This window comes from Hemitrygon akajei, chromosome 27 (genome assembly GCF_048418815.1).
Source record: "Hemitrygon akajei chromosome 27, sHemAka1.3, whole genome shotgun sequence".
Lineage (NCBI taxonomy): Eukaryota > Metazoa > Chordata > Chondrichthyes > Myliobatiformes > Dasyatidae > Hemitrygon > Hemitrygon akajei.
In genome coordinates this window covers 25288812-25315441 of record NC_133150.1, presented here as the reverse complement: position 1 = coordinate 25315441, position 26630 = coordinate 25288812, and the positions used below count along the sequence as shown (strand labels likewise).

General features: G+C 40.6%; 1 protein-coding gene across 4 annotated transcripts in view; it reads right to left on the bottom strand.

Moving 5' to 3' along the window:
* kif21b (kinesin family member 21B) overlaps positions 1–26630 on the bottom strand; it is a 163077-nt gene that overhangs the window by 9383 nt on the left and 127064 nt on the right. Inside the window, exons 28-35 of one of the 4 annotated variants that reach the window (XR_012096484.1) lie at positions 21827–21865; positions 19506–19642; positions 17314–17494; positions 10005–10169; positions 9086–9203; positions 6185–6355; positions 5392–5591; positions 4058–4208 (exon numbers count right to left, since the gene is read on the bottom strand). Coding sequence is in view for 2 of the 4 variants with exons in the window: in XM_073030485.1 (XP_072886586.1) it covers positions 5392–5591; positions 6185–6355; positions 9086–9203; positions 10005–10169; positions 17314–17494; positions 19506–19642; positions 21827–21865 (1011 nt within the window). In the remaining 2 variants the exon portion in view is untranslated. The remainder of the gene's footprint in view (positions 1–4057; positions 4209–5391; positions 5592–6184; positions 6356–9085; positions 9204–10004; positions 10170–17313; positions 17495–19505; positions 19643–21826; positions 21866–26630) is intronic. The other 3 variants (XR_012096485.1, XM_073030485.1, XM_073030486.1) reach the window with 3 other exon arrangements.

The following is a 26630-nucleotide window of genomic DNA, read 5'->3' as shown; positions in this document are numbered from 1 at the left end:
CTGTTCTACCACACTCAGTGCCCTACCACTCACTGTGTAAGAGCTACTGTGGTTGTTCATCCCAAATTGCAACACCTCACACTTGTCTGAATTAAAATCTATATTCCATTTTTCAGCCCATATTTCTAACTGGTCCAAATCCCACTGCAAGCTTTGATAATCTTCCTCGTTAACCACTACACCCACAAATTTACTGATCCAGTGTACCACATTATCATCCAGATCATTGATATAGATGACAAATAACAATGGACCAAGCTCCAATCCCTGTGGCACACCACTAGTCACAGGCATCCAGTCAGAGAGCAACCATCCAGAACTACTCTCTAGCTTCTTCTGCGAAACCAATGTCTAATTTAATTCGCAAACACAAGGAAATCTGCAGATGCTGGAAATTCAAACAACACCACACACAAAATGCTGGTAGAACACAGCAGACTAGGCAGCATCTATAGGGAGAAGCGATGTCGACGTTTCGGGCCGAGAGTCCTGACGAAGGGTCTCGGCCCGAAATGTCGACATCGCTTCTCCCTATAGATGCTGCCTAGCCTGCTGTGTTCTACCAGCATTTTGTGTGTGTTGTTGTTCTAATTTAATTCACCACCTCATCTGGAATGCTGAACGACCGAACCTTCTTGACCAACCTCCCATGCAGGACCTTGTCAAAGGGCTTGCTAAAGTCCATGTAGACAACATCTACTGTCTTGCCCTCATCAACTTTCCTGGTAACTTCCTCAAAAAAACATTCTAAGATTGGTTAGACAGAGACCCAACATACAAAAGACATGTTGGCCATCCTTAATCAGACCCTGTCTATTGAAATGCTTAATATCTGGTCCTTAGAATACCTTCCAATAACTTTCCCACTACTGATGTCAGGCTCACCAGCCTATAATTTCCTTGTTTATTCTTGGAGCCTTCCTTAAACAACAGAACAAAATTTGCTATCCTCCAATCCTCCAGGACTTCACCCTTGGCTAAGGATGTTTCAAATATCTCTGCTAGGGCTCCTGCAATTTCTGCACTGGGTTTTCACAGGTTCGAGGTAACATTTGTCAAGTCCTGGGGAGTTATGCATCCTAACTTGCCTCAAGACAGCAAACACCTTGAAAAGATTCATCATTCACTTCTTAATTTGGACATTAAGTTCCAAAAGGCGTGGGGGGCCTTTTCTTGAATATTTTCATAATTCCTGTTTAGATTAAGGGTGCATTCCTCACTTTTTCTCTTTTGCATTTAAATCCCTTACTTCCAGCTTCTTACAGTTAAGATTTATGGCTTTTTTTTAATGTGTAAACATATTATAGATTAGGTAGTAGGCAATATACCTTTATAAATACAGCTCTGTGGTGATAAAGTTCTGATTAATTTTTTTATATATCGTAAGGTTGGCTTGGAGTTGGGTAGTGGGAGGGTGTGGTGGTTACTAACTTTATACGATTCTACTATGGGTGCTTTTCATAACTGTTATGAACTGTACATTTGATATGTTTTGCAGTGTATAAACCTTTTTTAACTTTTGTTTTGTCGCATTGTAGAAACTCATAAAAAATTAATTTTTAAAAAAGACAGCAAACACCTCCCCTATAATCTGTATGGGGTCCATGATCTCGCTGCTGCTTTGCCTCACTTCTATAGACGCTGTGTCAATCTCACAAGTAAATACAGGTGCAAAAAATTTATTTAAGATCTGCTCCATCTCTTCTGGCTCCATGCATAGATTACCACTCTGATCTTCCAGAGAGCCATTTTTATCCACAGCTATCCTTTAAGTATATCTGGAGAAGCCTTTAAGATTCTCCTTCACCTTGTCTGCTAAAGCAAGCTCATTCCTTCGTTTCACTCTCCTGATTCCCTTCTTAAGTGTTCCCTTACATTTCTTACACTCCTCTCTTCTTCCTAGCTGCCTATACCTGCTATGCACTTCCTTCATTTTCCTAACCAGGACCTCAATATCTCTTGAAAACCAAGGGTCCATAAACCAGTTATCCTTGGCTTTTATTCTGACAGGAACATACAAAATTTGGACTTTCAAAATTTCACTTCTGAAGGCCTCCCACTAACCAGGTACACTTGTGCCTGAAAACAACTTGTCCGAATCCACATTTGCCGGATCCTTTCTGATGCCATCAAAACAGGCATTTCTCTGATTTAGAATCTCAACCTGAGGACCAGACCTAACCTTTTTCATAATTACATTAAAATTAATGGATTATGATCACTCGATACAAAGTGTTCCCCAACACAAACTTCTGTCACCTGCCCCCTCTCATTCTGTAACAGGAAATCTAGTATCACCATACCTCTAGTTGGGATATCTCCCAATGGATTAAGGAAGTTTGTTTCAAGGACAAACTCCTACCCATCAAGCCCTGTTTATAGTATTGGAGTGCCAATCAATACGTGGGAAGTTAAAATCACCTACTATCACAACCTTCTGTTTCTTGTAATAGTTTGTGACCTCTCTACAAATTTGCTCCTTTAAATCCCACAGACTGTTGGGAGGTCTATTATATAATACCACTAATATGGTCATACCTTTCTTATTCCTCAGTTCTACCCATAAAGCCTCATTAGATGAGATGTCAAGTCTGTTCTGACAGAGCACTACTGTGACGTTTTCCCGGACTAGTAATGTCACTCCTTCGCCTTTAATCTCTCCTGCTCCATCGTTGGGCTGCCAGTGCTGCCCATCCTGCAACCAAGTCTTGCTAATAACTATTGTAACACCTTGGGAAAGGTTTCACTGCTAATGTAATAGTTTTTCTGTAGCAGCAGTGTTTGGGTTATGGCTAGTGATAACAGGGGCTTTGGAATGTGCGCCGTCCAATGAGGGAAGTGTTTTTTTCTTCTTGTCGTGTGCCTGAGAATGAGGTGATCTGGGTCTTTTATTCGGCAGAAGGTGAAGAGAGAAGATGCCAGAAAGGAAAGGTCGTAGACACCAGAAAGGAGTGGACTTGGAGTGGGGCTGGGAGTCAACGAAGCCTGGGGAAATCGATGGAGGACCAGTGGAAGGGAAGCCATGAGCTCCAACTTGTGCACATTAGACTGTTTCATTAAAAAGGGCCCTGTTCTTTTTATTTTACTTTACTAACCCTTTACTCAAATTAATAATTATAAAGCTAAATCGTTTAATTGCATATGGTGTACTTATTTCGTGGTACAGTACTGATTTGTAACAGGGTAGCACATCACGCATCCACACAAACAGGAGGTTTTGCACCTCAGTCTCATACGTTTGGTGGGACCAGAGATTGTCTTCCCTCGACAGAACCCAAGGGTTACACTACGATGTGTCGATCCATGTCCTAAGCCCATCTTGCCTTTGCTACAATACTCCTTGCACAGAAGTATATGCAGCTCAGAACATTAATCCCACCATGCTCAACATTTCGATTCCTGACTATGTACGTAAGCTTAACAACATCTTTCTCCACAACCGCTCCACTATTTGTTCTAACACTTTGGTTCCCATCCCCCTGCAATTCTAGTTTAAACCATACCAACCTCAACCCCACATGCAGAACTAGCAAACCTTCCCAAAAGGGTATTGGTTCCTCTCCAATTCAGGTGCAAACTGCCCCTTACCCAGAAAAGAGCTAAATGATCTAAAATCCTGAAGCTCTCCCTCCTACACGATCTCATTAGCCACATGTTAATCTGTATGATCTTCCTAATTCTGGCCTCACTAGCACATGCTACAGGTAGAAATCCTGAGAGCATAATCCTGTCCTTTAACTTAGCCTTTAACTCCCTGAACTGATTTTGCAGGACCTCATTATCCTTCCAACCCATGTTGTTGGCACCGATGTGGACCATAATCTCTGGTTGCTCACCCTTACATATGGTCAACAGTTCTAATCAATTAAAGAGTGTAAATATCTGGAAGAGTTTTCTACCAGAAGAGTTGAACAAGAATTGGGTTTCCAAAGGAAGTTAAACCCCATTATTATACTGCAATATAGATTTTAAAACCCGCTGGACGTAAAGTTCAAAGTGGAGAAATTCATGACTTTTGCTTTGACTTAGGAAAGGCTTAGTAGACAAATCACCATACCGATGAGCAGCAAAGAAGAATCAAGTACGGAGAAAAGCAGAAATCAGGGGTTTAAGGTATACTACTGGCACGGCTCTTAATGGCAAGGACACGTCGAGGCAAACAAGGAGTTAGGCCTGCAACATAATTCCACAGCTTCACCCGGCAATCGCTGTAGCAGAAAGGAAAGAGAAAAAGAGAGACAGGGGTATAATACAAGTCTGAAAGATGTAAGGAAGAAGGAGACCCAAGGAACAGTAGATGTATAACACAGGAATTATCTTTTTAATCATCCCATTATTGAATGAATACAGATGCTATCTAAGGGAGCTTTGTTGTGGCAAGTCATCTCCTCTTACCCTGATAATAAAAGTACTGTGGTCTTAAGCCACAGTAAGACTCAAGTAGATCAACACAAAACACTTTCCAACAAACTGAAGCAACATTTAAAACTGTGCAGTTACAAGCCCACAGCCAACCCTATAGCCTAGTCTTTTAATCTCTTGTCTTTAGCTATAAGGGTTTCAAAAGAGTAGAAAGATTGGTTGTTCTAGCAAAACACTAAAATGTGTCAATTTATGATAACTGTTCATGGTGTAACCCAATAAGAGATTCTTAAACTCTTCTTACTTCTAATGATTGTTGAAGAGGGCTTTGGTTAGCTAAAAAAAAAAATGCTGAGAGCAACATCTAGTCAATATTTATGAAAGCAAGAATGGCTGGCATATCTGCTAGACCCTGTGGGACTGCCAGCTGTTACCTGATCTAACTGTACATATGTTTGGGACTCCCAAGCAAAGTTGGAATTCTTACAACATTGCCACAGATGATGGTCTCTCTCATTACAACTACACTCTACTGAATCCAACATGGGAATACACTTTGGCTGGGGAATCTCTCTGCTCTAATCTGTTCATTCAATCTGGTACAAATGCAATGGCCTACTCATTTTGATCGGAAGGAATTTCTGTGTCCGTCGGTTACAAGGAAATTTGACTTCCATAATGAAATGTAGTCAGTTTAAATGAGTGGATCTGATGTAGTTTAACACCTCAAAGTTAAAAAGATTAAAAGCTAAAGGAATTACTGCTTCAATCTTAATAAGCCAGAAATCCAAAATCTGTAATTTTAATTCAATAAAATTGAATTCTAACAGTTTAAAAAATGATTAATTTCTAGATACCATTTTAAAATATATTACAAATGATTGGAAACTATCCTGAACTAAGCAGTTGCTCACATTCTGAACCTTCTCAATGATATTTTCCCTGACCAAAAAAAAACAGACGTGTCCTTTCCTGGTAAAAAGGAGCTTTAATTGACTCTTGTAACTTACCTAAGGATTAATGCCATACCTGGAAGCAGTGAAAATCCTGCTGGAGTTTGTGCAGATGGCGTTAATGGGATTATCATGGCCTCTGATCTCTCCCAGTGGTGTGAAGTTGTCTATGTTCCAGACTTTAAGCATTCCCCCTCGGCAACCACTCAGCAACAGATCGCGGCCGGGCACAAACGCCAGAGCACATACCCAATCTTTGTGTGCATTAGGAATTTGCTACATAAAATAAAAATATGAATATTATGTGGAAACATTATTCATTATCATCACAATTTCTTGAGAAGTATTCATTTTAAATTGAGTTTTGACTATTGTACAATTCATAACAATGCTACTCATGATAAATATATTTTAATGGAAATCAAGCTTTTATTTAAGAAAACAGGAACAAATCTTGATGTAAACAAAATGGTAGTTTTTGTGATGGGGACACGTTTTGCAGTGTCTGTCTCCAATAGACATCTCACAGGTAGCCTTCAAAATATCTGTTCATAAAATGCATCCACATGGGAATAAACCACTCATCCTTGTGAGCCTATTAATCACGAAGGGAATACTACGTGAAATATTCACTTTTCCAATAGTATTATATGGTAGAAGCGACTGAAAGCTCTGAATAGATGCAGGTACTACTAGTGACAAGAATCAAGATGAGTTAGTTCAACAACAAATGTGAACAAATGAAAATCAAGTCATGCAGGATGCTTTGCCTAGCTATGATAATTAACAAAAACATTTTTAAAATTATCTTTATAAAAAGGGAAAATTGATTATAAAACTATTCTGATGGCTTCTGTTCATTTGCGTACCTGTATTAGTTCTTGCCCTTCCAAGTCCCATTTTTTAATTCCATTATCTCTAGATCCACTAAATAGAATATTCCCTTGGATTCCCAGGGATTCAATTCCATCATAGTGCGGAGGCTCAAAATTGTGTGTGGGACTAACATTTCCCAGAGTATTTTCAGCGATTTCAAACTTCTGTAGAGCAAATAAATAGTGGTTAATATGTGTAAATCTAAACATAGTCTGGGGTAATTTAAAAAAAAGGTTCATGCAAACGAAACTATGAAAGTATATCTGAGTAGAAATTCTTCAGTTTCTGCCAGCAAGTCCTAAGGAGTGTGCAGAGAAAACCAGAAATAGACAATAGACAATAGGTGCAGAAGTAGACCATTCGGCCCTTCGAGCCTGCACCGCCATTTTGAGATCATGGCTGATCAACTACTATCAATACCCAGTTCCTGCCTTGTCCCCATATCCCTTGATTCCCCTATCCATAAGATACCCATCTAGCTCCTTCTTGAAAGCATCCAGAGAATTGGCCTCCACTACCTTCCGAGGCAGTGCATTCCAGACCCCCACAACTCTCTGGGAGAAGAAGTTTTTCCTTAACTCTGTCCTAAATGACCTACCCCTTATTCTCAAACCATGCCCTCTGGTACTGGACTCTCCCAGCATCTGGAACATATTTCCTGCCTCTATCTTGTCCAATCCCTTAATAATCTTATATGTTTCAATCAGATCCCCTCTCAATCTCCTTAATTCCAGCATGTACAAGCCCAGTCTCTCTAACCTCTCTGCGTAAGACAGTCCAGACATCTCAGGAATTAACCCCGTGAATCTATGCTGCACTTCCTCTACAGCCAGGATGTCCTTCCTTAACCCTGGAGACCAAAACTGTACACAATACTCCAGGTGTGGTCTCACCAGGGCTCTGTACAAATGCAAGAGGATTTCCTTGCTCTTGTACTCAATTCCCTTTGTAATAAAGGCCAGCATTCCATTAGCCTTCTTCACTGCCTGCTGCACTTGCTCATTCACCTTCAGTGACTGATGAACAAGGACTCCTAGATCTCTTTGTCTTTCTCCCTTACCGAACTCTACACCGTTCAGATAATAATCTCCCTTCCTGTTCTTACTCCCAAACTGGATAACCTCACACTTATTCACATTAAACGTCATCTGCCAAGTATCTGCCCACTCACCCAGCCTATCCAAGTCACCCTGAATTCTCCTAACATCCTCATCACATGTCACACTGCCACCCAGCTTAGTATCATCAGCAAATTTGCTGATGTTATTTTCAATGCCTTCATCTAAATCATTGACGTAAATTGTAAACAGCTGTGGTCCCAATACCGAGCCCTGTGGCACCCCACTAGTCACCACCTGCCGTTCTGAGAAACACCCATTCACCGCTACCCTTTGCTTTCTATCTGCCAACCAGTTTTCTATCCATGTCAATGTCTTCCCCCCGATGCCCTGAGCTTTGATTTTATCCACCAATCTCCTATGTGGGACCTTATCAAATGCCTTCTGAAAATCGAGGTACACTACATCCACTGGTTTTCCCCCATCTAACTTCCTGGTTACATCCTCGCAAAACTCCAACAGATTAGTCAAGCATGATTTACCCTTGGTAAATCCATGCTGGCTCGGCCCAATCCTATCACTGCTATCTAGATATGCCACTATTTCATCCTTAATAATGGACTCTAGCATCTTCCCCACCACCGATGTCAGGCTGACAGGTCGATAGTTCTCTGTTTTCTCCCTCCCTCCTTTCTTAAAAAGTGGGATAACATTTGTATCAAATGTACACAACAATTTGAAACAGAATCACATGGGGCGGTTAATCTTCCTCACATGACACCCAGGTGTTTCATGCAATTGAACTGCCAAATTCCAGTCTTTCGGTCTATGAATTTCCTGGGCAATAATATCCACAGTGAACATGGCTGGGAGATCGTGGCAGGAGGTGCACACCAGGTTCTCAGCTGGACAGCATCAAGAAGAGTTTTGGAGGCATCTTGCATCTTCTGTGTTTCTCCTGATTCCGGCATCAGCAATCTCTTGTAGGAGATAAAGCATTCTTTCCCAGTCTGGCTCCTTCGTGATTCCAGCACACCAATGTAGTTTACTCAAGTCCCTCTTTATTTCAGGGACAGTTAGGGATAGGTAGCATTTTGTTCATTTTCAAACTTCAAAGTAAACTTATTATCACAGTATATATGTTCATATATTACCTTGAGATTCATTTTCTTGGAAGCATTTACAGGAAAAGAATACAATAAAAATTCATGAAATGTATACATAAAGAATGACAAACAACCACTGTGCGAATACAAAAATACTGTGTACAAGAGTTGTAAAGAATCCTTGAAAGTGAGTCTGTAGTTTATAGAATCCACTCAGATTAGTGGTAATTGAATCCACACTGCCTGGAGTCTGCTGGTTGCTGGGTTACAACAGTTCCTGAACCTGGTGGTGTGGGACGCAAAGCTCTGGTAGCTGCTTCCCAACGGTAGTAGTGAGAAGAGGACATGACCTGGATGATGGGGATGGCTTTCTTGTGGTACTGCTCCATGTAAATGCACTCAATAGTGGGGAGGGCTTTGTCTGTGATAGACTGGGCTATATCCATCACTTACTGTGGCTTTTTCCGTTCCTGGATATTGGTGTTTCCATAGCAGGCCATGATGCAACCAGATTGGATACTCTCCACTGTGCATCTATAAAAGTTTGTCAAAGGTTGTGGTGACATGCCAAATCTATGCAAACTTCTAAGAAAGTAGAGGTGCTGTCATGTCTTCTTTATGATACTGCGCTGTTGTGTTTTGAACTGGTCTAAATATCATGAAGGATTGCTTTAGGAATCGGGCAGAAGTAGAGGAAAAGTAAGTTGAATTTTGTATAAAAGATTATTACCTTCACATAATGATCTTTGGAACCAGTGATGACCAAGTCGTGTTTTGTCGCCGTGCTCTCCACAGTGAGGCACATTACAGGACCAATGTGACCCATCAGTTTTCCAACAGGCTGAATTCTATAAGGGTCAAATAGACATAAATTAATACTTGCCTTAGAATGTACAGTGCATTTAAAGAAAATGGTTCCTTCTACCTAAAGAAAACACAGTTTTGAAAGAATCCCAGCTGATACCATATCAAGGCCAAAGTAAAAATTTCTTTCTTAAAATTAAGCCAAATCCATTGAGATTAAGACATTTTTACATTTACTTCTTAGATAATGCCTGCAAAGGCAAGGAAAGCACTTATTGATCATCCCAAGCAGTCCCTAAAAATCTACTGAACCAGCTTCTTTAGTAGTAACTGAGCATTTAATAAGGTTCTCCCATTCAGCAGAAGTTGTGATAAATGGATCAGAAAGAACAATGATGTCCATGGCGAGGCTTGGGAAAGCAGCTGCACATACAGTATATGCATGTGATTGAACTCGTTGCCCGTGCCTTTCCAGGAGGTGAAAACTGAAGTACTGCGAAGAAGCCTTTGCATATTGCTGCCACATTTGTAGTTTCTGTTTTGCTATCACTGCTTCCCCTATTTAGCAAGTTGGTTGAATGCTATTGCACTATTCAAGTGTCTTGGAGGTAGTGTAATAGCTATGGAAAGTCAGGAGGGGAGTATGGCACAAAATTTAAAAGAACATAACCTATCTCATAATGAATACTCTATAACCCTAACTCTAATTAAAACTTATTCAATAACAAAGAACCAAATACATCAGCTGCTTAGTTTTTAAGATTTATCAAGCCAATTAAAAATGCTGAATGAAAGTTAAACTTATTTCCATGAAAAGTAAAGAAGTATGCTCAAGTATGCCTTACTTCTTAAGGTCCCAAATCCGAACAGAGTTGCCAGTTGCAGCATAGAGGAGTGTGCCAGTGGGATTCAGGGCAATCTGATTTATCTGATGCTCGCCTTGCGCGATACTCACAGTGCGGCTGGCTGTACTGGCACAAGCATCACCTGAAATTACCTGACCAGAGGAACTGTTCACAGAAGAAAAAACACATTGGGTTACTCTTCTTCAGACTGTTACATATTACTATGATGCATCTTGTTTATACAGCCTTATGGATATCAAGAAGTGACTTGCTTCCTGCAGAATGATCGCCAATATCACACGTGTCAAAGCTTCATGAGCTGCTGATAATTGATTCTATTAGCTTCAGGTCATGGAATTGAAGACTCAGTCTTTATAATTGCAAAAGGCAGGTGCAGATGCAAGGTTAGCACAAGACTAGGGAAAGTGTGGGAAATAGGTTGGATCTGGCCTAATAAGCATTTTGATTGTTGTTTTTTGATGTGCTATTATAGAGGAAAATTTGGGGATCTATTACGTTTTGTTCATTTCTCCCCAAGGGACCCAGGAAGCTAACCAGCCAACACTGTGACCGCAAAAATCTAGTGGACTGTCATTTTTGTCAGAAAACTCAATAATAAATAGATATTCAAATTACGTAAAAACATTCTGTGATGGAGAACACTTGGTAAGCCCAAGCCTTACACATGTCATTCACTCACACACAAACATTGCCTTGTTATTCTGCTGTTGTTGTACTGAGCATACGCACTTCATTGTCTTCCCTGATACATCCTCATAATGGGTCTTAAACTGAGCTAATGTGCTCCGGTTGGTTTTATGGTGCCTTTCCTCCCATACATGGCAGAATATTCCATTTCTTTAGTAATGGGGATGTGTAAATGTGTATACGTTACAAACACGAGAAAATCTGCAGATGCTGGAAATCCAAAGCAAAACACACACAAAATGCTGGAGGGACTCAGCAGGCCAGGCAACATCTATGGGAAAAAAGTTGACGTTTCGGGTCAAGACCCTTCAGTAGGACACCTGATGAAGGGCCTTTTCCATAGATGCTGCCTGACCTGCTGAGTTCCTCCAGCATTTTGTATGTGTATATGTTGTTTGTATACTGTATTTAAGGTAGATACTTCTGTTTATTTTGTAGTAAGATGACAACTACATTCTGCAGTGCATCATATTCTAATTCATGTGTAGTTGTGCTAACCTTGTGGGTAATTAAAGATGGTATGTCCTTGTGCCTAATAAATTGAGCTTTTCACTTTCTGTAGGGGAGAGAGAGGGGTGCAGAAGATTACGCTGGACAAGAATATAAGTATAGAGTGTTACGAAAACCCCGTAACCAGGTAACTTACCAGCAAAGATAGATGGATCAGCTGAGTCGGATGCTACTATTTTCAAACGTTTTATTCAACAAGGGCACAAACGTATGGTTAATACAAAACATTCAGATCATCAAAACTCAATCTAAAACACCGGTGTAATAATAATCATTCAAAACACAAGCTCGACCGTCGTCTAGGGGTAATGTAGATTTTATATCGTTCACTGGATATCTAAAAGTCTTTTAGATCACGGCAGTTTCACTTAGTTGCCGGCGGAAGTGTCGCGTTGGTGCACTTTTAGTTAGAAAGACAGAGAACATGAAGCATTTACCCGACAGGTTTTCCAACCTGTAGGAGGTAGTCGGAAGTCTCGTTGGGGGAATGGACTCTCATCTGTGGCTTCCCCTGTAGCTAGGCCGTCTTCCGTGGTGAAGTCGCCAATCCCAGGCAAGGGAAGGACGCACACGAACCCCACCACCGGCTGTAGCTATTAAAACGCTGTCGCAGGATTTCTAGCGTTTCTCCTTCGTGTGTTTCCTTGGTGCATCTGAGGGTCCTCCCCTCAGACCCGCCTTTATACTTCTTCACGGGATCGCAGGTGTCAATCAAGTTGCAGGTAATGCGATCTCGCTCTCAACCAGCCCACTTTGCCCGAGGGCTTTTCAGGTGGTCTCCATGAGACAATAGTCAAAGTCACTTTTATTCTGCTTCTTGGAAGAACGTGGTCTTTCGCACGTCTCTCTCTCTTGGGTCAGTTGACCCCCCTTAACTAGAGTTCTTGCGATTTTCACAAAGGAGGGGGCCAACGGCATAACACCTCCCCCCATAATGGGTTTTTAACCAGCGGTTAAAAACAGGTTGACACAGGAAATTTTTTTTTTAATCTACATACTACACAAGCTTTTCTCTTCACAGAGTACTACTGTTATACATTCAAGTCAGTATCTAAACAGGTAACAAGTACAGTGCCCCTTTTCTTTAATACCTTAACCTCATGTGCCATACTAACGCCTGGTAGCATCAAACTTCAGCTCAATAACCACCTTATTTATTTGCTTTCTTCAGCAACATAACTAAGGAGGTGTGATCTTAGCTTACATACATCTACAAAGGTTCATGCAAAAGACAAATTTTTATGCTACTTTCAAACTTAACAGTCAAGCTTCCATGGGGGTTGTCTTTATTATTCACATACTTTGTCAAAATCCCTTAAAACCGGCTTCTGCTATTTTAAAAATCACGTCCCCATTAACCCTCGCCTTTTTTTTGGTTAATTCCCTCGTGGCGATCTTGGGCACCCTGGCGAAATAGGCTTTCGCCCGCTCCTTTCATAGGAGTTATTTTATCAGCGTGTTCCAAACTTAGACCACCCAATTCCTTAATTTTAGGCAATTTGTCGTTTTTCTCTTCAGGACCCGTCATGCTATTAGTTTCCAATTTAAGATCCGCAAGCGATCTCGCTTTGTTCAGACAGCATTTCAAATTCTGCCTTTTCACACCACACTCTGGAATAACAATAGCGTGTGGGGCCCCTTTACCTTCCAACTCAACCTGTAATTGATTCACAGGCTTTGTGGTACCAAGCCATTGTCTCTGTAGCCTGGTTGCTGCTTTTGATATCAGTCCAGCCTTTAAATTTTCTTCATTCAATTTGGGAACTACACATCCCCCTTTCCCTTGAGTTCCGTGACTAGGTTCAGCACCATGTGTATCCCCATCTTGGACACACTCAAACGGGACATTGGCCTCTTCCAGGTTTTCAACACCCGTACCTTTTTCAAATTCTAACGTCCTCCCCTCCTTCCAGTAACTCTCCAGGCAGCCCCCTGTTGGGGAAGGCGCAACCCTGCGAGCTGAAACAACCTCCTCGGCCATGTCAGCTGACTTCTCCACAGCAAGGATACCCTTCTCCTCTAAGACTGCCCTCATTTCACTCTCGGGACCATCGAGAACATCTTTAGAACTCTCAACTTCTCCAAACAATTCTGCCAAACCAGACAGATCAACCACGTCCAACTCTGGACGTTTTAACAGCTTTATCCGTTTCTCATCTTTATTTCCTACCTCTAGGACCTTTCTCTTCACTAAGGGGGGAGCTATCTCCTCGCCCTTACCCCCTTTTACTTTACTACCTTCCGTTTTACCACCCTCTGAACCCTCGTGGTGTAGGGTCGGTAAAAACGTCTGGGCCAATTTCAACCTGCGCGCTGTCCCAGCCGCCGCTCTCGACAGGCTGCGAGTGACCGCGCATGCGCGATAGCTCGGGGACTCCATGGGCGGGGCCTCAACTATCAGGGCGGTTCCCATCTTCCCACCCGCGAGGTCATTACCCAACAGGAGGTCCACGCCCTCCCCCGGTAACTCCGGCAGGACTCCTAGCTCCACAAGTCCCGACACCAACTCGCAATCGAGAAAGACCCTATGTAAAGGCACGACCACGGTCTGGTTCCCGATTCCTCTCAGGGCAACCTCCCCCGTCCGAGGGCCGAAATTTAACACATTACGGCTAATTAACGATAGTTCCGCCCCCGTGTCTCTCCAAATTCGTACGGGGATGGGGGGGTCCCCTTCCCTCAAAGACACGGTTCCTTCGGAACTAAATGTCTCCCGCCCCTCCGGTACTCCATCTACCTGGGGCCCTCTTGTCAACTTCCTGATTACCACTGCACGCCCGATAGGGGTCGCTGCTCTCTCCCTCTCTGGCTCCTTTCTCGGAGCAAAGCATTTTGATGCAATATGTCCCACCTTTCCACAATTAAAACAGTTTAAACCAGGAGATCTCCAGGTTTCCTGTCTGTTATCCTCACTTTTTGTGCTAGCTCCCGGCGGAGTTTCTCCCTTAGCCGGCGGACTTTCCCTACCATTCCGACGGTCTCTTGGGTAACTTTTTGGCGAGGAAAACTTTGTCTTGTGGGTTAGGGCATATTCATCTGCGAGCCTAGCCATCTCTGAGATGGACTGATTCGTCCTCTCATTTAAATACATTCGGATCTCTTCCGGAACGCAACCTTTAAATTCCTCAATCAAAACTAACTCCCTGAGACGCCCATAGTTCTCGGCCACCTTTTCAGCTGTGCACCAACGGTCCAAGAGCACACCCTTCTCATGGGCTAGCTCGGTATACGTTTGATTCCACCCTCTTTTTAAATTTCGGAACCTTTGTCTATACGCCTCAGGTACTAACTCGTAACCTCGGAGAATGGCCTCCTTTACTTGATCATAATTCCCGTCCCTTTCTGTGGGCAGCGCGGTATATACCCGCTGTGCTTTTCCTCGTAACACACTTTGTAACAACGCCACCCATTGCTCTCTGGGCCACTGCTGATTCCCTGCCACCTTTTCAAAAAGCAAGAAATAACTATCAACATCCGTCTCCTCGAACGGGGGGGACCAACCTCAACGCCCGACTAATATCAAACCCCTCCTCTCTCTCTTCCCCTTGAGTTCTTCGCTCTTGCTTTCGCCTGTCCAGCTCCAATTCATGGTTCCTTTGTTTCTCTTTCTCTTCTGCTTCTGCTTCTAGCTGCTTTAGTTTGAACACATGCTCTCTTTCCACAGCCCTTTCCTTTGCGGCTCTCTCTTTTTCCCTCTCAGCTCTCTCGGCTTCTTTTTCCCTCTCAGCTCTCTCGGCTTCTCTTTCCCTCTCAGCTCTCTCGGCTTCTCTTTCCCTCTCAGCTCTCTCGGCTTCTCTTTCCCTCTCAGCTCTCTCGGCTTCTCTCTCTGCAGCCTTCTCAGCTGCTTCTACTTCTAGCTGCTTTATTTTAAACTCATGTTCCAGCCTTGCTTTCTCCAACTCTGCCTGATTTGTCCCACTCACTAATCTCCTTTCGGGAATATTTTCCAACTCCTCAGCTGCAAACACCTTCTTCCCAACGTAATGCTGTTGTATGACCCTTCGCACTTCCTGCTTTTTCATTGCTGGCTTCACCGCTGTGAGGTCTAATGCCTGCGCCAAATTTACCAATTCTGATTTTGTAGCCTTCCCTAGCGCCTCTACCGTCGGGTTTCTCCTAAATTCCTGCACATCCATCTTTGCTGGTTTCCCGTCTGGCTACCTGCGTAACCAGATTTAAGTTTGGACTTACAGCCCGATTCACTGACCCTCCCGTTTGGTTTCAAATCCGGGACGAGAACCCCACTTGTTACGAAAACCCCGTAACCAGGTAACTTACCAGCAAAGATAGATGGATCAGCTGAGTCGGATGCTACTATTTTCAACCGTTTTATTCAACAAGGGCACAAACGTATGGTTAATACAAAACATTCAGATCATCAAAACTCAATCTAAAACACCGGTGTAATAATAATCATTCAAAACACAAGCTCGATCGTCGTCTAGGGGTAATGTAGATTTTATATCGTTCACTGGATATCTAAAAGTCTTTTAGATCACGGCAGTTTCACTTAGTTGCCGGCGGAAGTGTCGCGTTGGTGCACTTTTAGTTAGAAAGACAGAGAACATGAAGCATTTACCCGACAGGTTTTCCAACCTGTAGGAGGTAGTCGGAAGTCTCGTTGGGGGAATGGACTCTCATCTGTGGCTTCCCCTGTAGCTAGGCCGTCTTCCGTGGTGAAGTCGCCAATCCCAGGCAAGGGAAGGACGCACACGAACCCCACCACCGGCTGTAGCTATTAAAACGCTGTCGCAGGATTTCTAGCGTTTCTCCTTCGTGTGTTTCCTTGGTGCATCTGAGGGTCCTCCCCTCAGACCCGCCTTTATACTTCTTCACGGGATCGCAGGTGTCAATCAAGTTGCAGGTAATGCGATCTCTCTCTCAACCAGCCCACTTTGCCCGAGGGCTTTTCAGGTGGTCTCCATGAGACAATAGTCAAAGTCACTTTTATTCTGCTTCTTGGAAGAACGTGGTCTTTCGCACGTCTCTCTCTCTTGGGTCAGTTGACCCCCCTTAACTAGAGTTCTTGCGATTTTCACAAAGGAGGGGGCCAACGGCATAACAAGAGCTATTTTGTGTTCTCTGGTAGATAACTTTTTGTAAATGTTGGCAGCTTTTTTTCCTGTTATTTTCACTAATTTTTGTAAGTTCTACTTTTGATGTACCAATAAACACCCTTGCGCTAAAGTGCTAAGCAACCTCACATATCTAACACATTTTCTTGTAATCTTTCCACTTCAAACTGACAATGGGATTAAAATATGAACACTTTTCATTAATTTGCTACATGTCACACCTTGAGAGTAATATTTATTCTGAACATTTGTCTCATATTTCGGTTGGATTTCAATTAGAAACCAACAGCTTCTGATTTCCATTTGAAACCACTCTGAAATAAGACCATCTCCTTGGGTCAGATTGCACAGACAACTAATTCTTTGTCAGCAGTTCTTTGGAGAAACACCAGCTAGTCAGAATTCATGAGTGGATTCTGTATTTCCGCAGCTGTACACTTGGATGAGTGCAAATGAGTGCCTGATGATGTGGAATTGCTACACTGAATGGTTTGTTTCCATGCTGTATCACTCTATGACTCTCACCAATAGGTGAATATTCATTCACCTGCTGTCTTCAAACTCAGCACATTGTTACTTTAATAGATTTTTAAATGCATGCAATTGAGTGGTTCTGGGAGTCAACAGTAAAAACAATTAATACCCCTCCATTTATCATACTAGTAAGCGACTCCAAAATTGCAACAAAGTTAAATTGACATGTCTTAGCCTTCAGAATTTAACGTCAACTTTCTCTAAGCAACTTGTTTAAATAACTTGTACTTGCATATAAAAATAAGATCCTAACTTACCCACAATGAACATTAAACTAACTTGTATGAAGTTCCTGCTTTTTTGATTCCTCTCTTAAATGATAGTTTGACATATGTAATCTTCCAATGGAAAGATTATAATTCCTTGTCTCCTCTTTCTTATAACTTTACCGATGAGTCCAAAGTTTAGTTAGCATCAACTGAATACATATGCAGCAAATGGATTTCTATTAGAGTAGACCAAAGAATGGAGGAAAGTCTTACGTTAGTGTCCTGATGCACTTGGGAGTGTCTCGGATATCCCACACTTTGATGTACGATGTAGAGACAGTAAACACAAGGCTGGAGTAACTACAGTACTTGACGGAGACGACATTGTTTGGGTGCCCTTTCAGGGTACTGATTTCCTGTCCAGTGGCCAAATTCCACACTTTGCATGTCCGATCTAATAACAGAGCATAAAACTCAGCAAGCCATACAAAAATCTGGAAATCTAGAAGCAATACATTTTATTAATTCAATAAGATCTAAAGCAAATTTAAATTTAATTTAATCTCTGTCTTTAAGTTGGAAATGAAACTCATTCCTCAAGGTAGAATGTAGTTCCATGAATTTTAAATGAGATAGGTATTTATGCATTGTTAAATAATGCTTATTTTATTTTGTATCCTGCAGATAACTTAGACACAGATATTTTGCAGAATATCTCCTCTGTTTTAATATAAGCAGGCAGCGCTATTGATCACTCAACAGGTCACTTATCACATCACAATAGGGAAGTTTTACAGAAAATATCTTCACCGATTGCAGCAATTATATTTAAAGTATTGAATTTTTCCACTTTGCCATTAATTATGTTTAATAGTACATGGAAAATTCTGCTCATAATTAATTTTTGTGCATAACTGTGCCTTTTTAATCAGCTAAGGAAACCCAGAATTTCAGTCATTCTCTAAACCTTCACATTTATTGCTTTGACACACTGCTGGCATGACTTGATGTCTAACAGCATGGTAACAAACATACAAATCTTCACAATTCATCGCACACTGGTTTCTCAATTTCAGCCAAGCTGTCTACAACATGGCACAATGAACTGAAAACGAAAATTAATCTGCATGGCTCACAGCTGGTTAACAGAGTGGTCTTGGCACAGCTCCTGATCCATCATACATGGCATGACAGAGTAGAAAGCAGTAAACAGAGACAACATTGATTTCATTTTATCTGCTAACCACATGACTTGTCTAAGTGATAATGCAATTTCTCAAGTGAATGTTGCTAAAACTGGATGCCATGTTTACAATTGAATGTGGAAGTGTCCAAATATTTACAAACTGAATCAACTTCCTAAGTATTTTCAATAACGTATCATAAAAATTAATTAACTGCGTTTCTTCCAACATCACTAATTTTACAAGAAACTTTCACACATGGCCTGTGGCTTTTCATCAAGAGTCACAGCACTAATGAACTAATTTTAAAGAGAGATAATTCTTGGTGGGTGAACCAATCAAGGTGATTTTATTGCAAACATCAGAAAATCTGTAGAAGCTGGAAATCCAAAGTAACACACATAAAATGTTGAAGGAATTCAGCAGGTCAGGCAGTATCTATGGAAAAGAGTAAATAGTTGACGTTTCAGGCTGGGACCCTTCATCAGGACTGGAAAGGAAGAGTAGAAGTCAGAGTAAGAAGATGATTTTATGCTAGTCTGATGTATCAATTGTGTTGCAGAAGAACAAATGTCCTTCAAATCTGGAAAATGGATGTAACTTGGTAAGTGAGTCAGACAAATATCAAAAATTTATGTTCAGTTAAATGGATTGAACGTGTACAAGATAACGTAGGAAGTAAGTGTCTAATAATCAGGGAGAGAGAGTTACAAAGTGGTTTACTCACATTGGAACAAAAATTTTAAATGGTCAAAAGAAAAACTTAAAATATTTATTTATTATTAACAACATGTATTGCTGCTTTCTGTGGGAGATGGAAGGAGAATTAGACATGTTTTTTTCTTCAAATTAGGATCAACCATATTAACTAGGGGTTCCCAACCAATACCATTAAGAAAGGGGTCCATGAAACCCAGGTTGGGAACCCCCTGTATTAAACAAACATGATATATAGAGCATTTCCTCCTGAATTCCAGCATCAGAATGAGGCGCTCTCATCAGGAGGAATTTCTTTCACCTGAACTTCAGAAGGGAAACTGACTTACGTTAATGAGGACATCTCACTTTTATAATTCCGCTGTAACTTCTTGAGCAATTTGTTGGATTTACTGTTGATCTGTCAATTGACTGAGATAACCCTGGTTCATCTTAAATTGGTTCCTTCTACACAGCAGGCAATGAAGCTTATTATTCAATGTAAACTAATGGGTCTCATTGGAAATCTAAAAAGTAACTTTTAATATCAGTCTTTGTTTTCCCCTCCCTCCATCAAATGGGTACCTTTTGAGCCGGTGAATAGCAGATCATCAGTTGCATCCAGACATAGCACAGGTTTAGAGTGCCCTTCAGCAACTGAAATGCATTGGAGTGGGGCAGTCCTGGCACTCTTGGCACCACCAACTGGATTAATAACACCCCTGAAGAAAGAACAGATAATGGGTCAATAAACTCTTTTGAACTTGAGTGTTCTTCTCAAGGCGGTGAATAATTTATTTGGAATAGCTTGTATTGTATATTAAAAGCAACTCTTGTGTTACTTCCACCTTCTAATATGAATATTTATAACTTAATCAATTATCAGTATTCTACTAAAGAGTGACTTACAACATTTAATGGAAATTGGTACAAAATACAGACCATTTATCACGAGTAAATGGTGATACATTTCCATGCACTAGATATGTAACAATTAAATAAGCATTTTGTATTAAAATATTGTAAAGGAAAATTTTGGATTTTCTAAAAAGCAAACACTTTTGCCAGATGATAAAAATCATGCAACACCAAACCACTTTCATGCAATATCATCAATTTCCATTAATAGAGCAGTTTGAATACCAAACCAAAGTATTGTATCAATAATGGAGGTTCACTCAGGCACTGAGCAGCTTTCACATGATGTCAATGAATGTTGTTAATTTATGGACAGATAGATTATACTATATCCCCCAAAACCTTGAGATCTCCGCCAGAGAGTCAGTCAAGCTTATACAGTGCAGTGACACCAGGATACCATTCATATTGGGGTTGGGAAGTAATCAGTTACATTTGTACCACACAGATTTCACACATTGTTGATCTCCAACAAGGGAATGCTTGCTTTGGATTCAATATCATTAACATCAACATTCTAGGAACTACTGCTGGCCAGAAACTCAATTAGACATCTAACAAAGGACAGATATTCTGCCATGAATGACACGTCTTGATTGTTAAAAGGCTCCAAATACATAATTCAGGAGTATGATAGAATATTGTCCACTTGTTTGGACAGAGACAGATTCAGCAATAGTATAATACTTCAATAAGATATATTTCAAATCAACCTGCTTTAGTTCCATCTACCCTCAAATATCGACTTCGAAGCTCCCTCGTTTTGTGCCTCGCTGCCTGCTACCTTAACAGCATTGTTCAGTTTATTCAACTACCCTTCTCAAAACCAGAGACCTCAATTATCTGGAACAGGAGTTCCCAACCTTTTTTATGCCATGGACCAATACCATTAAGCAATGGGTCTGTGAACCCCAGTTTGGGATACCAAGGAATACCACTTCCAGCATCCCAGACAAGTAAAAGACTATAAAATCTCTGACATGACACTTAGGTAAAAGTTTTTTTTACTTTCATTGCTTGAGAATTAAAAATCCTGTGATAATAAATCATTGTGACGTTTGAAGGAATTTTTGTTGTAATTATTTAAGTGCACTATTAAACAATTATACACTGAGTAGCCGAGGAAAACTGCTGATTTTGTGAATGGGAAGGGATGCTGCACCCAAGAGGCTTACATTGGGCAGCCTAGGATACAAGTTCCTTTATCAGAAGAACTTCCTTTTAACTAGAAAATAAATATTTGTGCTTACAGTGAATATAAAATTGTTAATCAAGGTGAACAAATCAACCACTCAGAATTTTTAAAAATAGCTTATTTTAAATGACACTCATCATTTTGATGTGCAGCCTGTTGATTTTGCATGATTTGTTTATATGGAAGCTGCTTCCAGATATAATATTTGAATCAATACATAGAAATACGTAGATCTATACATTATTTGAACTACCGCAATAGCTTTTAAATCCTTACCTCCATTTTGACCTTGAAATTTTGTCATTAACCTGATATGCAAATACCCACGGAATCAAAACTTTATTTCATTACCCGGTTATTCAAACCTTTTCCCCAGAACATGACAGTCTACTGTTCATACAGATTAATCCAGTGAGAAGTCACCAACACCAAGTGATCCGACATGAAATAGAACTACTGGTTTGCCTGGATGCATGTGTAAATCAAATGTGTAAAAGTACTGACTCAGAGACAAATGAAAACTGCATGCAAATAAACCCAATTAAAAGAAAAGACAGAGAAATTAAACCACCTTTACGTTAAAGTGCTCCATTAAAAATTAGAAACTAATCAACAACTAACCCACTAACATGAGGAACTGTGTTGGTTTTGGTGTGAGATGCAGTGCCGGGCAAAGAGAACACAAACAGTACCAGACAATCACATGCAAACAGCAAAGCAATCAGCTGCATGGCGCAGTCAGACCAGAAGCAGAGGCTTGCACAATGCAAGAGGTGACAAAAGAAACTTGTACCTGGGAACCTCCGAGAGAGAGGAGTCACTGTCATCAGACCTACAAACAAAACAGCAGCAGGATTATGGGGAAGAAAGATGGAAGAGCTCTAGCATGTCGGACTGTTGGACAGAATCACTGATGAGAACACGCAAGAGCAAAAGGAGGTAGGCCAAGTTAAGCAGTACTGAGCACCACAAAAAGAGAGCAATTCATAAGAGAGGTAACATTCAGGTTAGTTTTTTGTTGATATGATCCTTCTCAAATTTAACAATTACACGACCTCCTGGACAAGCCATATAATACCAAGAGATGTTATATCACTTCAACTTTATAGGTTTGGGTCATGTTTTTGATATTAATGACAGATGTTTGTTGGTTGTAAGAGTATGTAACCCATTTAGTTGAAATAAATTAAGGTATCCATTGATTTACTGTAGAAATAAAATTGAATTCCACAAGCTACATTAATTTACCACTGTTATTTTCATTTCGAACATGTTGAATAGGAAGATAGCTGGAATAGTGAGACGGTGTTGCCATCAATCAATGTGCAATGCACCTTCAAATGAGTCCACAGAGTTCATCTTCCCTTTGCAAGCATGACTGAGTGCTTTACAAATGAGCAGTACATACTGTTGCTGTAACAACCAGTCGTTATGTTGATAAAGGTGCATTCAAACAAAAATACATTGAATAGCTGAATAATGAGAAATACTATGCATTTAAATTTTGCTTTATTAGACCATAAAACCATAGGACATAGGAGCAGAATTAGGCCATTTGGTCCATTGAGTCTGCTCTATTTGTTCAAGGCTGATTTATTTTTCCTCTCAACCCCAGGCTCCGGCCTTCTCCACCTAACCTTTGGTACCCTTAATAATTACAATAACCTCTGCTCTGAATATACCCAACAACTTTCTCATGCAAAATTTGTTTTAAAAATATTCACACTGATATAGCAAATTTGATTCCACTCACTCAGCAACTTAATGTATTCAGCTGAAGAACACTGATTTGATTCTTGCTTATAACAAATTCTGAGGGAGTTTTATCTGTGAGCTGTCCAGTCTGCCTCTAAATTTTAATTGAAATGCACTTCCAATGCAGAACAAAGAAACTACTCCAGCATCAATGCTGAATGGACAGAAGCTCTTCTATACAGAGTGCATTCAATTAACATTTCATTTTGGGAGGGTGGTAGTAAAAAAAAAAAGAGGAAATAATATCAGTCCTCATTTAACTGGGATTTGAAGCCTGCCAACAGACTGGTGTATGTCCATAGGGAAATGATATTAACTCAAAAAGTATTTACTAATACACACAAAATTCTGGAGCAATTCAGCAGGTCAGGCAGCATCTATGGGAAAATTATAAGCAGCCCACATTTCGGGCAGAGACCCATCCTGAGGACTGGAAAGGAAGGGGGAAGATGCCAGAATTAAGAAGTGTGGGGAGGGGAAAGAGGCTAGTTGGAAGGTGACAGATGAAAACATGTGGGTGGGAAAGGTCAAGGGCTAAAGAAGAAAGAGAGTGGTCCATTGGAGAGCGGGAAGGAGGAGGGGACCCGTGGGAAATAATAGGCAGTTGAGAAGAAGTAAAAGCTCAGAGTGCAGAATGGATGGGGGGTGGGGGTGGAATTTTGTTCTCCGGAAGAAGAGATAGATACTCATACCATCAGATTGGAGGATATCCAAATGGAACACGAGGTGTCGCTCTTCCACCCTGAGGGTGGCCTCATCTTGGCACAAGAGAAGGCCATTGACCAACACATCAGAATAGAATGGGAACCGGAATCAGAATTGAAATGTTTGGCCACCGAGAAGTTCTGCTTATGGCAGATGGTGTTTAGGGGCTTGACGAAGCGGTCCCCCAATTTACGACGGGTCTCACCAATGTAGAGCAGGCCGCACTGGGAGCACTGGACACAAAAGACAACCCCAGCAGATTTGCAGGTGAAGTGTTGCCTCACTTGGAAGGACTGTTTGGGGCCCTGAATGGAGGTGAGGGAGGAAGTGTATGGGCGGTTTTAGCACTTCAGCCTCTTGCAGGAATAAGTGCCAGGAGGGAGATTAGTGGGAAGGGCTGAATGGAGAAGGGAATCACAGAGGAAGTGATCCCTGTGGAAAGTGAGGGGGGGGGGTGCTGAAGGTAAAGGTATCTTTTGTGGTGGGATCCCTTTGGAGATGGCGGAAGTTGTGGAGGATAATGTGTTGGATGCAGAGGCTGCTGGGGTGGTAAGTAATGGCAAGGGGAACTGTTAGGGTGGTGGGAAGATGGGGTGAGCACAAATGTACAGGAGAAGGAGGAGATGCCGGTGAGGACAGCATTGTTCTTTAAAGGAGGAGGACATTTCTGGAATGGAAAGCTTCATCCTGGAAACAGATTTGGTAGAGGTGAAGAAACTGAAAAAAGATTATTTTTTGGTTAAATATTAATGCTTATTTATGTTGAAAGTTTTATGATCTTATAAATAATGTTTTGTTCACCAGAGGGAGAGTTCTGAGGAGTTCATGCTGTTCTCTTCTCTGTCTGCATTTAAGTACAATGTATTAGCCATTTCAAACTCAAATGCAGTCCTGCGGTCAGCCTTTTTGTGTTGATAGTTTAAAAACTATAATCTGCTCTATACAAATGTCGCTGATATAGCAAAATCAACTGGGAAATTATAGCATTTAATGCCATAACCTCATCATTATTATTCTAATAATTACCAAATAATCTATTTATTTATTGAGACATAGCATGGAATAAGCCCTTCTAGCCCTTTAAGCCATGCTGCCCAGCATCCCCTGATTTAACTCCAGCCTAATCGTGGGACAATTTACTATGACCAATTAACCTACTGAAGCTATCTTGAACACATAGAAGCAAAGCGCCTTTGTAGTTTATACGCTGTGTAAAGCTAGATGCTAATCTAGGCAACAAGGGTGAAATTACTGAGATTGAGTGAAAAGAGCAAAAGCTTGATTCTAGTCCTAAAACTTGTCTGCAATTTTTAATTTTAATGATGTAAAAACAGAGTTTCTCTGGATATTTTTATTTAGTTGTCTACCCTGTTCAGGAGGCACACAACACACTCTGCTATGGCAACTCTCATACAAAGGAGTTAACAATCATGGAAACAAAAATAGCAAATAGATGGAACAAGGAATATTCAAATAAAATGTTACTTGGCATACCTACTGACAGCATGGCGACTGAGACAAGTAAAGACACAGCCAACATTGTGGGGGGGAGAAAGAACACAGAGTGACAAAATTAATGTTATTGTTGTAGGCAAACATAGAGAACATCAAAAGGAACACGTGGAATGAATCTATTCCATTAACAGACTGGAAAGATAATGCAGAATTCATGGGTCTGGAAGACAAATGTACAGCAATGACCACTTTTCTTCAATTATGCTCCCGGAGAGGACCTACAGAAATAAGATGTTAGAAGTACAACCACTGACTGTAGTCATTTGAATTTTATCTGGATGTCATTTTGGTCAAATAATCTTTAGGACATTTTATATAATAAAAACAAATCGCAAACCAAGCCTGAGTATGAAAAGATCATTGATCTGATTTTGTTGTGGAACCACAGGAGCATTAATAAACAAAGGATTTTAAACTAAAGGGTAAAGAGTGTTTGTCAGAACACTGGACAATAGTATCAGATGCAGCTAGAGGGAATATACTCGCAGGCTCACTACTTAAAACATCATCTGAAATGAATGCGTAAAATGTGATGCTGATAGAGAAAGTTGTATTTTTATTTTCTTTATCAAATTGAAGATATACTCAAGTATAATTTAAGAACATAAAGGATACAGACAATGTGACTTTACTGCTTTGGGTACAAAAAAAGGACTGGCACCAGAAAATACTGGAAACACTCTATAGGTCAGACAGCATTCACTCAGGTAACACACACAAAATGCTGGAGAAACTCAGCAGGCCAGGCAGCATCAGAGAGACCCGATGAAAGATCCTGGTCCCAAATGTTGACTGTTTACTCTTTTCCATGGATGCTACTTGACCTGCTCAGTTCCTCCAACATTTTGTGTGTGTGTTGCTTGGATTTCCAGCATCTACAGATTTTTTCATTACTTGCTCAGGTAATTTCTTTAAGGAACTCCATAAATAGTTGCATAAAGCTTCAAAAAACCTTACACGTTGGTTAATTTCTTATTTCTGGATAAAATTTTCCACAGGAGATCTTTTAAATTCTTCCTTTATAATTTAGCATGTAAAAAATTCTGACAGGAGACAAAAGGTGCTTGATTCTTGTTCCAGAAGGATTGGAAAATATGCATGACAATCATACTTTTCTCATATTTTTACTGGTAAACACTAAAGTAATTGGAGGGTTTTAAACTAAAAACAAGATGTTTTATATACATATATATATATTTATATAAGAACAGAATTGTTTTGCTCTTAAGAAAAGCAGTGATTACTGTACATGTTACTCTAAAATGGCATTTGAATTTTGAATTGCCATCCCTTTGCTGATATATTATGGTTGGGAGAAACTGCTGATCAGTTAAACGTTCTTTTTTCGGCTCACCTATGCAGATAACACAAAGACCAAAACACTTTTTAAACCACATGTATATTACTGATTAGATAATTTGTCACCAAAGCTGTTGGTGCAATCAATCTTCTAACTCTGTAGCAAATTTTCTGTTTATGTATTAGCACATAGAGAGCAAGTTATATTTCTGTGAGCATACCTGCCAGAAGCAGGGGGACAATCAGAGGTATCATTAGCATTCCTTCAGGTTCAACCGTCCTTGAGGAACAGATCATAAATTTTCATTATCTTTTCTTGCTCA